We start from the raw sequence: 17,508 nt of genomic DNA, 5'->3' as shown, positions 1-17,508 counted from the left end.
GGGGGTTGCTGTTGATCGGCCATGCCCTTCTTAGGGTATGTGCCTTATCCCCCAGGAAGATGAGTCTGGGAAGTTGGAAATGTTTCCACCCTGGGTTTAGAAAGACAAAGAGCCTGACCCTGTAAAAGTACTGTTTGCATGTTCCGTGCAAGTACTCCAAAGTCACAAAACGTTTACTTTGCTGCTTTCAGGTTGCATACAGTCATGCATGAGCAAGCATTTAGAGTGTCATCTTTCAGAAGATCAAGAAATATGTTGTTTGCACCTTTACCCTTTAAATAAATGAGAACTTCTGTCTTTGATATTATTTGAGGGAATACTTTGAGAGTAGAGGTAATAAATATCTAAGATTGTATCTTTTACATGCCTTGTGTATTTAATGTATTCTGTCTATACGTGAAAACTTCAGTCTGGCCCAGAATTTTACTACATTTAGTTGATTGACTTATGTTAAGCATTCTTTGAATTGGAGGCTTACTGAACAGCAACATTTAACTAATATTTGGATATTTGGAACGATATCATAATTAAGCTGCAGGATAATGAAATAAAACATGAAAAGCAAGTATTTCACAATGTCTACAACAGCCAGGCCTAAATAGATGCTATGTGGGGGTGGGAACTATTCCTTAGTTTATCTGGTACCATAGTACAAAATGGTTGCCATAGTAATTTATACTTAAGAACCAAATCCAAGGCAGGGGAGAGTGAGAAAGAAAGAATATGAAAATAACAAAAATTCATTAATTCTGTCACTTAAAATGTGTAATGTTCTGTCTTTCTCTGTCCCTAAACAGGACAACAAGGAAAGGGAGACCCAAGAACTTCAACAACTACAGCGACTGAAGGAGCTAGAGGAAAAACGCCGATCATGGGTTGGTGGAGACCTTGGAGGTTTTGGCAGGAGCAGCAGTGAAAATGATGTTGGGACATTGACAAAAAGAGGACTGGAAGAATTTCTACCGTTTTTGCAGCAGAGACCCCAAAGTCCTTCTTACAGAAATGTTAGCACCAGGCGTTCCCGGCATTCCTTGGTAGTCACTACAGACAGAGAGCTCTTGACTTTCCTGGAGACCTCAAAGGGTGAAGATCCAAACAAGTTCAACAGTCTTCCTCGGGCCCATGCATGTCAAGCAAGACCCAGCCTGGCCTGGACTCAATCTAAAGAGCCTGAGGAACTTGGTTTAACTACCTTGCACTTACATCAGGCACCTGAAGAAGGCATGGATTGCAACTACTTCCAATTGCCTCCATCTCACTCCGATCACATAGAAGACCTTGAGGAGCTAGAGACTGCCCATACTAATCTCTACAATAACCAAGAGTGTGCTGGCAATGACAAGTATAGATTCAACATGGCTTGTATGGAAACCACAGATGCAGCCCCCTGGGACTTGTCTCTTGAAGAAGGTGAACTTGTTCCAGGGCTGCTTAAGTTTGATCCCCATGAACACAATGATGCAGAGGACCTGTCCACAGTTCATTTTGAGGCTGATGTGAAAGGTTTGGAGACTCTGGGTGGCTCAAGCTTATACTCTCTTGGGCTAGCAGCTGCTCCGGTACCATCCATCAGAAAATCTAAAGAAACTGCTTATAAAGCTGAACATGCTGCCAGAGTGGCAAGCCATGTTAAAGAAACTCCAGAACCAGAGAGTGATAGTCCCATATCCTCAGATGGTAGTATTTCAGGAATTAAGGCACACAGTCCAATGTTCTGTATATCAGATACTTCTGACTGTTCTTTGACACTTGATCTGTCAGAAGGAAACAATCCAAAGCTAGGTAGCAACAACAAAGTGAACATGAAAGATGGTGCTATTGCTCCTTTTAAGAATGATCTTCAGACTGATGGTGATGCTGTCTTGGATCTAAACTCACTTTCTGCTGATAAAGATAACTCTAGTAGCAAGCCTGGTCTTCCAAAGGAAAAACCTGCAAGAAGCAAAGATGCATTGGGGCCAAAGAGAAACTCTCTGAAAGATAAATCTTCAAGTGCTACAAAATCCAGCAGTGGTCCTCCCAACCATCCCAGACCAGTTAGAACTCTGAATTCATCAGAGAATGCGAGCATGAGAAAAGTAGTACCCATTTCCAGGTCAACTAAAGCAGCATCCCCTAGCTGTACCAAAAAGCCAGAGGCTAAGCCAGCACCTCGAGACACCAGCGTGGTGGAAACACGACTCGCCCGTCGCAACTCCATCCGGGGCAACTCCACAGATGCAGTGCCAAAACCTCAGTACAGGCAAAGCATATCTGTGGAAGAGCCAAAATTCCAGCGGGGGACCACAACTTCAAGCAGTGGCCATTTTGAGAAGGAGCAACTCCAGCACAAAGGCTCCTTCAAAAAACCAAGCTGTAAACCAGTCAGGTATGTTCCCAAGTCAAAAAACGATGAAACAAAGATGTGCCGCTCTTTGACCAAATCCCAATCCCCTACAGATACTAGCAAAAGCACAACAGTCACTGTTCCCAAGACACCAGCTCCTGTCCCAAGCTTTGCAAGGAATACAGTGGCTTCTTCCTCAAAATGTGCAAAGGTGGATCTTCCAGCCACTTCCAAAGCTCCAACCCTCACAAGGTCTCTGTCTCAGAGGCTGCCTAGGATGAGAATAACAACAGCCTCTGATGATTCTAATCCAAAGGAAAATAGTGGAAGAACCCTGAAACGATCAAATAGTGCTCGGATTATCAAAAGGAACACTGACAACAGTGACCTTCTAAGTGTCAAAACAGAGCCCGTGCTAAAGGAACAAATACTAATGGAAAAATCAACATCCCTTAAATGTAAAGATGGAAATCAGACTTCTATAGGGAACCTACTGAATCACTTTTGAAAATAAAGGGGTTTGTAGTATTTGGCAATACAGAATGTGAAAACCAGCTGTTTTCAACACTGAATTTTCCTGTTGGGTGAAATATCCCAAATGGTAATGTTGTGCATTAATAATATCAAATGCAAATTGAGGTACGTTGTGTGGATCCTGATGTATGTCTGAACTGAACGTTTTCAAAATTACTGTGATGGAATAGCTGTAACAAATTTCCCTTGCTTCTGGGAGATAGTGCCTCTGCGTGAATTTTACATGCTAAAGGAATGCATTTGTTTAATGAAAGGAAAGGACAACAGAACTAGGGATTGTGGCCAGTTGTATAAACACTGCTTTTCTGAAAATGCAGTCCTGAATTTTTTTGGAAGAGTAAGAAAAGCAGATGCGGATCACTTTAAATTCCTTGGGTCCAATAACAAAATGTGTCTATTGCAGAGTCCATTGCTGGCGATTGGACACACAGAACCGCTGGCCTACCATATGGTAAAATAGGATACTGCTGTATGGGAGGGGGCAGAGGGGCGTTAGTTGTAATCTCATCTGAAGAACTTGCAGCATGTCTTAAGTTGTATGTGTGCCTGTAGGAAGGAGGGGAAACTCTGCTGGGCAGAAAGTTTATTCTCCACGAGTGTGACAGAACTGCCTTGCATGTACAAGTAGAATAGCAGATGGAATGACTGGTGCTGGAATTAGTAGAATTAGCTGAAGGTTGTAACTTTCAGAAACCACAAGTAGTAACAGGAGAAAATGACTACAGGTGACTTGGCTTGTGTCAGTTACAAGCAAACTTGCCAGCTTTTAGTATACAGAAGTGCTATATTTATATTACATATCACAGATGCTATGAGGGCTGCAACCTCTTGGAGAGCACTTTTCCTGCCAATTTTCATTTCCACTGGTTTTTAACTACTGTCAAGTGACTTAAAAATGCTGCTATGGCTCTTGTTAGGGAGAGCCTTGATTTCCCTGCTGCCTTCGTTCTTTTATCAAAGTGAGCAGTTGGCATAAAACACGCAAGTTCCTTTAATGCATGACAAAAAGCGTTGGTTTCTGTTTGTTTCTTTTTTGGGGGGTAAATTAAGCTTAATTTGCTTCTGATAAAGATTTTAACACTACTTTTTAAACTTCACTTTTTTGATAAGCTTTGTTTTATATATATAAAAAATATAGTTCACTGCAAAAAAAATGACATCAGGTCAGACTAAGATGCAGAGAATGAGGAAAAACATGTTGCTACGTGTTCTGCCTGCCCCTTGGTCCCTTTCCAAGTAAATATGTGTAGGTGGGGAAACTTGCTGTTGCTGTTCAGGCTCTTTATTTAAATAGTTGCAATCTTAAGCATTTATGAGAACCTTAGAAAAAACCCAGAAATCATGTGGTAGAAATAGTTGAACAAATGATGTTGAGTTGGTAATGCCTTGCCTTTAGCACTCTCCACCCTTTCCTTCACCTAATATAAGTGTATCAGTCACAACAAGCTACTTGCACAGATGTGACAAGTGACACCCAGGGTTGTATCCAATTGTGTCCCTCCTTTGACTTCTGGAGCAATGTGCAGGAGCAAGGAGGAATTTTTGCTAAAATCAACTCCCTCCCTTTCGGTTCATGGAAGCCTCCATTGCCCAAGGGGCCTTCCATCAGCCAAGAGAGACAGTTGGATATAACCCTCCTTGACTCATTCAACTGAGTAAGTCAAGCATTTCGGCTCATGGAGATATGCATTTTAGAAATGGTTTTCAGCAACTCCTCCCCAGAAGGTATGCCAAAATACCATCGTGTGCTATTAAGCCCTCCAAATAAGTCACCCACCTCAGTGTGATAGCTGGCGTAACCCCTTCTCCACCGTAAAATGTTCTTGGAAGGAATAACTGTTTTTGGTTTATAAGCTTCTTGTGTTCTCCTTCTTCAACGGTTTAAATGCAGTAATCTGCCCATTTAGCGCTACCTGTGTCTTTTTGTGTGCTCATCTGCAAAAGCAGGTGTTGGATTTTTATTACCTTTTGATGGTAGTAAGCTTGAAAAGAGAAAATAATTTAAATGTTACATGTTTGGAAACTAAGTAAATTTCTATATAAGAAGAATGTGTAAAAATGAACTGAATGTATTTAATGGACCATTTATACATTTCTGAGTTTATCTTGCTAGTTTAATAAAGTTCCCATTTATGGGATTTGTGCTATGTTTCCATTCTTCCAATGTAATGTTGCTTAATCTCATTCTGAGTGTTCTGAAGCTCACACTGGAGCAAATCGCACTTAATTTGAAGTCACTGAAAGGGAATAAATACATTTTGAATAAGTTGTTTAAATGCTGGGTTGAGAACAAAACTAAACTAAATGTGGGATGCTAGAAATGGAACCTGGGTGCCTATCAGTATCATACTAAGAACACAGAAAGAGCCCTGTTGGATTAGACCAAAATTCTGTTTCCTGCTGTACCCAACCAGATGCATATGGGAGGCCCCCAAGCCTGCCATGAGGTCAGTAGTCTTCTCCCACTGCTGTTCCCAGCAAATAGCCTAAGGCCTCCGGTCCTAGAGATAGCATATAGCCATCATAACTGCTGGCTGGGGCTGATGGGAGTTGTAGTCCAAAACATCTCTGGAAGGTACCAAGTTGGAGAAGACTGCTTTAGATGTGAAGATCTAAGATCAGATAGCAAGTGTGGCCAAATGAAAACTTTTTTGAATGCGAATGCAAATCCTTTGAGTCTTTCAAAGAAAATGGATGGCACATTTTTAATGTCTTCTGAGATTAACATGTTTTACTATCAAGAACTGGCAACAGAGTAGGAAAAAGGATCAGTGTGTGTTTCATCAGTAGCTTAGTGAGCTTCAAGGTCAGGATAGTAGCTATATAAAAAGGAATGGGAATTTGTACAGGGCACAATCGCCATCCTCGTCTCTAGAAGCTTGTGTGTGTGTGTCACCAGGAGGGTTCAAAACTTTTTTTAGTAAACACATGAGATTGTTAGTATGCCAAATACTACACCATATACTATATTCCAGTTTTTGGAGGCATTCTACATTTTGGCTGAGATTGTCTTTTGAATATTTAAAGCCAATGAGTCTGAATCTGCTATTGCATTCACTCTTACCTAATTTCAAGGAGTTTGTCAGGGAATTTTATGCTTCTGTTGGAGGGGTTGGGAGGAGGTGTGTGGAGCAGGGATGAGTGAGAAATTCAATGTGGTTCACATTTCAAGCCAAATCAATCAACTTTGCACTTTCCAAAACAATATGAGAACCGGAACACAGCCATCCTTTGAGAGTCTCACTTATTTGAATTTTGCAAAGCATTTCGCCAACCAACCAATGTTTATAAAAATGCATATGTTAGGGGAAAGTGTGTGGATATAAATGAATATATGGGTGAAATTAACATACAAAATGCATTATGTGATGAGAAATTGCTTGCAAATATGTGTATGCTAATAAAAAATGCCTACAAAAATGTGTTGGTAGAAATTCACATATAAAATGCTAAAGAATTTTCATGAGGTTTTTTTTTTTTTAAATCGTGAATTGTTGCAGAAAGGTGGAGGGCTGAATTTAAGATCTGGAAAACCAGAAACTGAGAGAAGTGAAACTGACAGAACTTTCCAACCCTGTGACAGTAATTCTATCAGTGTGCAAAGTGGGCATAATCCAAAATACAGATTAAAAACGTCACAAAAAAAGTAGCAGTTTCTGCTGGCTCTACTGGTTTCTAACCTAACCAACTGGGAGAAAAAAGCAGCAATATCCAAGTTGCAATTCCCCCTTTCTGGTATTGCTTCTCATGCCAATGAACACAGACAACGGCAGTGTGTTGACACCGTTCATTCTCCTATGTTGCCAATCCCTCAGCCTTTCACCTGTTGGAAAGAGAACTTCTCAGTAGGAAGCCTTTTCTACTTGTGCAGGCTCCCCATGCAGGTTTAAAGCCCTGACCTCACAGGGTTCCAAACCATGCAGGGAGCCTACATGTGTAGAACAAGTTGCCTGTTGCAGAAGAGCCGTCCTCAACGTACGAAGGGCTGTTTAGTGCAAGGGAGCGGGTGGGCTAAGGAATGAGGCTCTGTTCTCATTCTTCACACAGTGGTAATCAGGTTAGGAGGGAGAAATGACTGAATCAGACTACTGAAACAGTTGACGAGCCCCCAAACTCTTTAAAAAGTGTATAGCCTTTTGTTGGTGTCTAAAAATTGGACAGGATGGAGGAAACTAGGCCTTCCTAACTAGAGAATTTGACTGTCTCTACTATCCATATAAGTTACAGACATGAACGGTTTATTCTTTAAAGGCATGTTTCAATTAGATTTAAAAGCTCTGATACAAAACTATAGTATGTTAACTACTAAAAGTTTTTTTTTAAAAAAAAAAGTTGAGTGAAAGGCTTTCTGTGCTTATAGTGTCTGTATGTCAAGAAGCCCAAAGCTTTTCTATATTAAACAGCAACAAAACAAACCTGTAACAAAGGACTTAAGGTGGAAGGTCTACATGTGTAGGGGCAACAGTATCCTGCCATGATACAGACAGGACAACAATGAAAGATCATGAACCCCGGGCATGCATGCAAAGGTAAAAGATTACCCAGCCAACCGAAACAATGCTGACCCATTTCTATCACTCCTAGTGCTATTTTAATATAGTCTTCTAGCTTCCTGTTTATATTTAGGATAACCATTAATTGTTGTTTTTTATAAAGCTGATAAGCATTTCAGATATTTGACTGTGAGCTGCTGCATGTCCCAAGTGAATGAATATCTTGCAACGTCCCAGTCTTTTGGATCAATTAAATTCTGCTTTTTTAAGCCTATGTGCTTTCAAATGCTGCTTTTCTCCCTGTCTGAGATCTGATTCTGTTGGCTTACATTCTACACCTAAAGGAACTGCCTTGGAGCTTTTGACTGCTATTCTTTCAGGCTTTGTGTCCAAATGTGAATCTTTGGCAGTGCTGTTCCTGAAAAAGGCATGCCAGAATGTCAATTGCATAGAATGGTGTGTGTGCTTTAAAAAAAGTTGCCTCTTGTATAACCATAGTCTTCTGTGAGATTAAAGCGTGCAAAAAAAATGCACAGCTGCAGCACTGTGGTATTTCATCATCAAACTGGTATCACATTTCCTGACGCTGTCTCAGAAATAACATTTCAAACACAGCATTCATTGACCCTGAGACACAGATTTTAGCAAAGGAACTGCAAAATGCAAAAATCCTTCTCCCAATGTGTTAACTTCGTACTCTTTGTTACTCATTCCATGTGATTTGGATTGTGGATTTCAATTCAAAGATATTTATTAACATAATGGCTTCATGTTGGGAGGGATCTTGAAGATGCAGAATCAGTTTTAGGAGGGGTGGTCCTGTTTAGAAGAGCAGGAATTACATAAGCTGTGTCAGCAGAGACTCCTGCTATATGGTAAAGAGTGTGGGAAAATTCTGTTTTAATGTTGGTGCTTTGTTAAAAGAAGCAGCGTTGTGAATTTGCCCTTGGATTTTTCCACAAGCTTCACATATTTCCCTTCCTGTCCTGTTCTAAAGATACTTGCCAAATACTCTGAGCTAAATGGGGGAGACAAGCAATGTCAACTAAAGAAGCTCTTTTGAATTCAAATGTCATGGCATGCAACACCCCAGCTGCAGCAGAGATGGGAAACAGAAAGCAAAATTGTAGATCAGTTTAAACAGATTAAAATAATCTCAGCTAAGTGGTGACCATTCCAAAACAAAAATGTCTAGCGGAATAAATGGAACTTTGGCCAGAAAGGGTCTAGTTATCTCCCCCCGCATCCGAAAGGCTATAGAATTTTAGCACAGAAAGCAGCAGAAATCAACCCTTGTGGTTTCAAGGCAAGTGCTGTGGGTAGTTCATAAACTGGCAGGTAATACACACTGCATGCTGACCTACCTATCTGCTCACATTAATGTACATTAGTTTGCACCTAAAGTCAGTCACAAATTCAGGCTCCTCGTTATATCTACCTACTCACTCACCCATGCTGATGAAGTGGGGAAAGTTCACATACTGGTTTCCTCTTAATCCATTGTAGTTGCTCCTATGTTGTAGGGGAAATATGTGTGCATGCTTGAGTAAGGAGGGGAATAGAGCCTTAACCTTAGCAGGTACATGAGATAAAGAATAGTTTTCTCTTACAAAAAGCCACATTTGTCTAGTAATTAAAAGGCTAATATTACAACATCAGCAAGACCAATATCCACTTTGAGGACAAAAGATTTAAGTACCTCTTTGGTGTTTGTGGTTCTTTCTGGGTGCTTCAGTGTATGGATATATTTCTGAAGGTCTGGTCAGCATACATACTTGATTTCTTACCTGCCCTTCACTGAAAGATCCCACGACAACTTAACAATATTAACATTAAGATCAATTAAAACAGGAGGAGCCAATGTGGTGTCCTCCAGATGTTGTTGGATTCCAACTCCCATCATCTTTGACCACTGGCCATGATGGCTGGGGCTGACAGAACCCAACAACATCTGGAGGGCACCATGTTGGTTGCCCCTGGTTTAAAATACAGTTGAGAGAATTGGTTGGGTCTTAAAAAGATAACCTCATGTCAAAAGCCAAGGTAAAGAGGTGTGTCTTCAGCCTATGATGGAAATGACATCATAAAGGTGATAGGCATACCTCTGTGGGAATGGGATTTTGTAACTTGGGGGCTGTCACTGAGAATGGCCTCTCCTGGGCTGCCACCTCCTGAACTTCTGAGGGTAATGGAATTACCGAGAGGGCCCTTCTGCTGATCTTGACACCATGAGGATCTGTAGCAAAGGAGGTGGTCTTTCAGATATTTGGGGTTGAGGGCTTTAAACAATAATGTGAGCATTTTGAATTCATCCTGTAAATGAACTGGTAACTAATGCACCTATTTTAGCTCTAAAGGGAATCCCAGCCAGTAATCTGGTGGTTGCCTTTTTGGACCAATTGAAGTTTTCAAGTCCTTTTCAGGGGCATCCCCATGTAGAGTGTTGCAATTATCCAGTTTGAAAGGGTATGCAGTACGGTGGCCAAGTCATCTCCACCCAAAATGGGCTGGACCTTTGCCTAAGATTTGGCCTGAGGGATTGGGATTTTATTCAGTTTACATATAGACTTACTTTGGTTTTTACTTACTTTGGCAATAACTAACTCAGTTTCCTTTTCTTGCTTGTCTCACATGAGAAATTCAGTAAATATAGCTTTCAGCAGCATAAAGATCTTTCTCTGTACAGGATTGGGACTTGCTTCTGAGTAAACATGCAGAGGATTGCACTACAACACAAGATCACAGCAGGACCTTGTAGCCTCTTGTCCAGAGGATAGGTTGTGCCTTAAAGATGGTGGCATAGGAGGACGCGGGTTTTTGGAGCTCCGCAGCTTATATTTCAACATCTATTTTTTGACATCTTTAACATCTCTTGGGGCTCATGTGTGACTGCGTGAGTGAGCAGCTCTCTCCCCCCTCTTTCCCCTCCTTAATTGACGCAGTCTACCTTTCCCTGGACTGGATGCGGAGCTGCAGCGTGGGCGGCGGTTGCGGTGAGAGTGGCGAGAGAGCGCCGCGGAGGCTGGGGCTGAGGCCGGGGATTGAGTGGGGCGTACCGCGACGAGAAAGGACGCGACGAGAGAGGACGTGCTTCCGGTGCCGGCCACTGACATTCCTTCTTTACTCAGCGCATAGTTAAACTATGGAATTTGCTCCCACAAGATGCAGTAATGGCCACCAGCTTGGATGGCTTTAAAAGAAGATTAGACAAATTCATGGAGGACAGGGCTATCAATGGCTACTAGCCATGATGGCTGTGCTCTGCCACCCTAGTCAGAGGCAGCATGCTTCTGAAAACCAGTTGCCGGAAGCCTCAGGAGGGAAGAGTGTTCTTGCACTCGGGTCCTGCTTGCGGGCTTCCCCCAGGCACCTGGTTGGCCACTGTGAGAACAGGATGCTGGACTAGATGGGCCACTGGCCTGATCCAGCAGGCTCTTCTTATGTTCTTATGTTCTGATGTTCTTGTCGCCACGGTGATTGTGTCTCCCGCTGCGGCTCTGCTGGCTGCGTTGGGATGACATTTTCTAGTGGCCTCGGGACACATCCTGCTTGGGTGTGGGAGTTGGCTGACTGGGGGGGTGAAGTGGCGGGCTTGGACGCTGCCTGTGTGACCGCCTCGTCCCTCTGTGACTTGTTCGCGGGGGAAGGGAGAGACCGTGGTGCTAGCGGCGCGACGTGGCACGTCCTCCACAGACCGCTCCGACTGCTCCAGAGGAACAGGTCATGGGAGAGGAAGAGGATGACGGGGCACCTCGGGATGACTTCTGCTTGATTGTGGGGGTTGCCGGGCTGGGGGCGAGGAGTGGCGGGTTTGGGCACTGCCTGCGTGGCCACCTCGTCCCTCTGCGGCTTGTCCGCGGGGGAGAGGAGGGGCAAGACCGTGGTGCCAGCAATATGATGCGGCGCGCCCTCTGCCAACTGCTCCGGAAGCTCCAGAAGATCAGGACTTGAGAGTGGAGGGAGCCATTGATCACGCTGAAGGGGAACAAGGGCCAGGAGAGAACCATGGTGGAAGCCCAGCCTGGAGTGAGATGAACGGCCATTGGCTGCAGATGAACTGACCGCCTTTGTGAAGCTAGAAAGTTACGGGTGATTCTGTGTGTCTTGTCTGGGGGTGGGGACCTGCCTGACTGTTCGACAGGGAGGTGGACATGTGCAGACCGGAGGGAGACACGCTGGGGAGGGTGGGTAGCTGTGACATCAAAAGGCTAGGCGGCAGACGCTGGAAAGGTGCGAGTGGCAGGCCATGCCAGGGGAACGAGGGATAGATGCTTAATATCCATCCCCTGTTCCGGGCCTGTCCATGACCAGAAGATAACTGGGGGATGCAAGACTCCATCCGACCTTCGATTGCTGTTGTGTAACGCCAGGTCTGTGGTACAGAAAACAACGCTCATCCATGACATGATCGTGGATGAGAACGCAGACCTGATGTGTATTACGGAGACCTGGCTGGATGAGGCCTCAGCTCCTGTGCTTGAGGCCATGTGTCCAGCCGGTTTCCGGTACGCACAGCAGCCAAGGGTTGGTAGGCGGGGAGTGGGAGTGGCAGTCATCTATCGGGAGTCTTTGGTTTTTGCCAGACCCCCTCTCCATGAGAACAAGTTTGTTGATTGCATGTACTGGAGGTTGGGCCCAAAGGGCAGTTTGGGGATTCTGCTTGTGTACCGCCCACCCCGCTGCACAGCAGACTCCCTGACCGAGGTGCTCGAGGTTATCTCGGGCGTGCGGGTGCTTTCCCCCAACCTGTTAGTTCTGGGGGACTTTAACCTGCACGCCGAGGCAGCTCTCACAGGAGCTCCTCGGGATTTCATGGAAACCATGACTTCCTGGGAACTGCACCTTAGTAACACTGGGCCCACCCATGTAGCCGGTCATGCTCTTGACCTTGTGTTTGTCTCGGGGGGGGAGGAAGTGCTCTGAAAATGGGGGTTGTTTCTTCTAACCCCGTGTCATGGTCAGACCACTATCTGGTGAATATAGACCTCTCAATGCCACACACCCTCTGCAGGGGACAGGGACCTATTAGGATGGTCCGCCCCAGACGCCTGATGGAGCCTAAAGGATTCCTGAATGCGCTGGGAGAATTGGAGCTGTCTGAAAGTCACCCGGTCGAAACCCTGGTGATGAAGTGGAATAGGGAGATCACCAGGACAATAGACGGGGTGGCTCCGAAACGTCCTCTCCCCCTGAATAGAACTCAGATTGCGCCCTGGTACACACCATGGTTGCGGGGTCTGAGACAGGAGGTGAGACGACTGGAGCGTCGGTGGCGGAAATCTCGCTCTGAAGACGATCGGACACAGGTTAGAGCAGCCATAGCTGCCTATCAAGTGGCAACAAAGGCAGCAAAGAGGGATTTCTTTGCTGCCTCTATTGCGTCCGCAGAGTGTTGTTCCAGGAAGTTGTTCCAAGTGGTCCGAAGCCTGGTCGGTCCAGTTGCTCAGGAACCCATGGAACATTCTAAAGCCTCCTGTGACACATTTGCCAAACACTTTCCCGATAAAATTGAGCGCCTGAAGAGCACGATTCCGTACTCCGTGGATACAGGTAGTGGGCCAGAGTCGGCCAGTTGCATTCCAGTCCAGTGGGATCGGTTTCAGCCTCTTCCCTCTGAGGAAGTGGACAAGGTGCTCTCTACCGTGAAGCCGACCACCTGCATGCTTGATCCTTGCCCTACGTGGCTCATTATGGGCTGCAAAGAGAGACTGAGCGAAGGGATCAAGGCAGTGGTGAATGCATCCTTGGAAGAGGGTCCAATGCCATTAGCCCTCAAGGAGGCAGTAATAAAGCCTTTCTTGAAAAAGTCCTCCTTGGATCCCCAAGAGTTGAATAACTTCCGCCCAGTCTCTAACTTACCATTGTTGGGCAAGGTGATTGAGCATGTGGTGGCCAAACAGTTACAGACACACTTGGATGAAGCAGATTATCTAGATCCATTCCAATCGGGCTTCAGGACTGGACATGGAACTGAAACAGCCTTGGTTGCCCTGGTGGATGATATGAGGAGGGCGTTGGATAGGGGAGAATGTACATTCCTCGTCCTCCTGGATCTCTCAGCGGCTTTCGATACCATCAACCACGGTATCCTGTTGGATCGCCTGGGGGGATTGGGAATAGGGGGCACTGTTTTACGGTGGTTCTGTTCCTATCTCTCCGATAGATATCAACGGGTAGCACTGGGGGATGAGGTTTCAGACCCTTGGCCTCTCACTTGTGGAGTACCACATGGTTCTATCCTCTCCCCCATGCTATTTAACATCTATGTAAAGCCGCTGGGGGCCATCATCAGGAGATTTGGGCTGCAGTGTCACCAATATGCGGATGACACCCAGCTCTATCTCTCATTCAAGTCCTCACCAGAGTTGGCTGTGGATACCATTTCCAAGTGCCTGAAGTCCGTAAGCCAATGGATGGGAGGAAATAGGCTGAAACTGAACCCTGACAAGACCGAGGTGTTGCTTGTGGGAGATAAAAGAAGGTTAAGAGATATAGACGTGGTGTTTAATGGGGTAAGATTGCCCCTGAAGGACCAGGTCCGCAGCCTTGGGGTCATTCTTGACTCCCAGCTGTCCATGGAGGCTCAGGTCTTGGCAGTGAGCCAGGCAGCGTGGTATCAATTACATCTGATACAGAGGCTACGACCCTACCTTCCTGTCCATCTTCTCCCGTGGGTGATACACGCCCTGGTCTCCTCTCGCTTAGACTACTGTAATGCACTCTACGTTGGGTTACCCTTGAAAACGGTCCGGAAATTACAGCTGGTACAGAATGCGGCGGCACGTATGATTAAGAACAGCCGTCGCCGTGATCACATCACGCCGGTGTTAGAAGATCTACACTGGTTACCAGTTGTTTACCGGGCCCAATTCAAGGTGTTGGTATTAACCTTTAAAATCCTATACGGTTTCGGCCCAGTTTATCTAAAGGAGCGCCTCCAGCATCACCAAGTATGCCGCCTGACAAGATCAGCCAATCAAGACCTTCTCTCGGTCCCACCAGTTAAATCAGCTAGGCTGGTGCGGACCAGAGAGAGGGCATTTTCGATTGTGGCTCCCACCCTCTGGAATTCCCTACCTTACGATCTTCGCCATGTCCCCTCCCTCGCAGGTTTCCGCCAGGCCTTAAAGACCTGGCTATTCAGACAAGCCTACAGGATTTCGGGGGTGGATTAGTTTTATTTGTTATGAACTATGGGCAGTTTTAGATTAAGTGTGATTGTTTATATGTGTATTTTATCTTTCTGCTGTACGTCGCCTAGAGTGGCCGTTAATTCGGCCAGATAGGCGACCCAGAAATAAAATTTTATTATTTTATTATTATTATTATTATTTTATGTTCCTCAGTACTGTGAAAGTTGTAAAATACTGTTCATTAAAAAGCAGAAATAAAAAACAAAAAACATCTTCCATCTCTGTCCTATGTTGACTTTTAGATCGTAAAGTTGTTATTAGTCTTTATATAATTCTCCTGCACTGAGAATGGACATGACTAGATGACTGCTTCATAACACAGCTAATGTAACTTGTTTTCAGTTCTTTGCATACTCTCATCTGAATCCCAAGAACCAAAATCTACCCTAAATGTCCCCCTGAATACAAAGATTAAATCTAATGATTTACCTGGTACAACTTGTTTAGCCAGCTTGTTGTATGCAAGCGGATTTAAGATGTCACAGAGGTTTATTGTAATTTTGATGACATACGGCTTGTAGATAACGTTTTATATAGACCCATTTAAGGTTTTGCACTTTTTAAAAAATAGATCCATGGGTTTATTTAATGTTTTAAATTGCAGTGTGAGAAGAAAACACTTCAGCTAGTTCATTGCTGGTTTAAGTTGTCTTTTCGGCGCCAGGTTAAGACCTACCTCTTCTCCCAGGCATTTTAGCATTTTAGCATTTTAGTATTTTAGTATTGTAACATTTAGCATTTTAGTATTTTTAGCATTTTAGTATTTTAGTTAGTATAGGTCTTTTGGAAATTTAATGTGTCATGTTTTAAGTTGCTTAATGTGTGGTTTTAAATTGTATGTTGATATTTTGATGTTGTAAACTGCCCAGAGAGCTTCGGCTATGGGGCGGTATAAAAATTTAATAAATAAATAAATTAAGTTTCTCTTTGCATGTTTGACTGCAGAATTTTCCAAGTGCAAAAGTTGTTAAAGATTCTATTTAAAGGTGTGTGTGTTTTTAAATCTTAAAGCACAGAAGCTGAGAGCCTCTGTATTTTTAGACTGTTTTCACACACATTTTTGTGTTTTTCTTATCTATCTGATATTTTGGTTTATTTATCTCCAGTTCCGATCCTGCCTTTAACTGTGTCTGGGACAATTTCCTCCCACTCCTATTCCCTTTATTGTCTCTTTTTTTCCATCCTTCCCTAACAAGCCTGCTGTAACCTATATTTTCTTTGTTCAGATTGCAATGGGGGGGTGTTCCCATAGTTACTCTCTCCTCCCCCCCCAAAGTCACAGTGGTACAGTTAAGTATAATTTTAGATTCTGAACTTAACTGCCTTACAGACCCCCACCCAGTGGAAACTGGTGGCTCTGATGTTGGTGGGGCAGTGAATCTGTTCTGGGTTTTAGTCTGAACGTTCAAGGAGCTGTTGAAAGCAGGGCTGTGGAGTCGGTATGCCAGACCTTAGACTCCGACTCCTCTATTTTTCTACTGTCCTACTCCTGAGCTTGGGAAAGTTACTTTTTTGAACTACAACTCCCATCAGCCCAATCCAGTGGCCATGCTGGCTGGGGCTGATGGGAGTTGTAGTTCAAAAAAGTAACTTTTCCAAGCTCTGCCGGCGGCTCCTACTCCTTCATAAATGGCAAATGTATATTAATTAGTAATAACAAATTTACTGTAGTAAAATGGTAGCACAAGGCATTTCATCACCACCACGTGAATCCAGAGCTTGGAAAAGTTACTTTTTTAAACTACAACTCCTACCAGCCCCAGGGATTGATAGACAGGCCTTGTTCAGCCTGAGGGCCACACTCCTTTCTAGGCAATCTCCCAGGGAATGCCAGTGGTGGGTGGGGCCAAAGGCAGAAGTGGGAGGAGCAATTAATATAATTTTTACCTTTCTACAGTAGTCTAGTTTCTACACACATCCCTCTCTATCCTCCATCCAGACAAGCAAGAGGTATTATCAGAGTTCAAGGACAAATTGAAGCCAGCCCAAAACACTGAGGGAGGGTGCAAAGTGGGGCTGGTGAGGGATGTGGTGTGTGGCTGGGGTGAGGGGGAGTCCTGGGGGCCAGAAAGGCTGGGAGGGCTGCATTTGGCCCCTGGGTCTGAGGCTCTCCATCCCTAATATATAGGGCTGTGCTGTACATTTCCTTTCCCAGCTTTGCAAAGACAGAGACACAGGGCATGGCTACAGTTGTTGTTTGTGGTGCTGAACTTAGGTGTGTCTACAAGTCTGTAAACCTTCCAGCAGCATCAGAGTGGCCCCCTGTAGTATCATCCAACTTCCTTGCCAGGAGGATTCTGGACTTCTCTGTGAATCTCTTGGCTAGAATAGCCTGCACTTATTTTCTCTGACCATCAGCCTGGTGTGGCAAGTAGCCAGTACCTGATCCACAGGTCATCCAGTTCAAACACTCCAGAGCCATACACGGGACCTGAAATACTGAAAACAACAGGTCCCAATAGAAGCAAGTCACTTTCCCTGCAGATTTGACCATAGTTATTCTGTATTCTAGGTGTAGGGGAAAGGACTGATAGGAGGGGCCTTCCAGTTGGGGGGGGGGAAGGACTCCATAATATCATGTGCTAATAACTATTGTTATGAATTTCACATCAGATTTCTGTGAGCTAGACTATCTGTGTGGGCTATTATTATTATTATTATCTTTATTTATACCCCGCCCTTTTTCCAAACTGGAACTCAAGGCGGCTTCCAGATAAAAGTAAGTACATATCATTAAGAACATATAAACATATAAACATATAAAAAACATTTAAAACAATTAAACTATTAAGATGTTAAAACCAATTAGACATACACTTAAAATACTGCAACCCAGTTTAAGAGCATACAAGTAAAACAATAACATACAGCATAACAATAACATACTTCAATCACTACCCTTAAAGCCTTCAGCTCCAAAGGCCTGCCAGAAGAAAAAAGTTTTTAGCTGTCGGCGGAAGGA

At 44.2% G+C, this 17,508-nt stretch overlaps 1 protein-coding gene across 2 annotated transcripts in view; it reads left to right on the top strand.

Moving 5' to 3' along the window:
• The window catches only part of FHDC1 (FH2 domain containing 1), a 60,381-nt gene extending 55,255 nt beyond the window's left edge, over window positions 1–5,126 (top strand). For both annotated transcript variants that reach the window (XM_061584602.1, XM_061584603.1), the window contains exon 12: window positions 798–5,126. In XM_061584602.1, the coding sequence (XP_061440586.1) occupies window positions 798–2,834 (2,037 nt within the window). In that variant the 3' untranslated portion in view covers window positions 2,835–5,126. The remainder of the gene's footprint in view (window positions 1–797) is intronic.
• The last annotated feature ends 12,382 nt before the right edge of the window (window positions 5,127–17,508 follow it).

The sequence above is a fragment of the Rhineura floridana genome, chromosome 9 (assembly GCF_030035675.1).
Source record: "Rhineura floridana isolate rRhiFlo1 chromosome 9, rRhiFlo1.hap2, whole genome shotgun sequence".
NCBI lineage: Eukaryota > Metazoa > Chordata > Lepidosauria > Squamata > Rhineuridae > Rhineura > Rhineura floridana.
The sequence above is the reverse complement of the archived record's forward strand: the minus strand, read 5'-3'. Positions and strand labels throughout refer to the sequence as shown.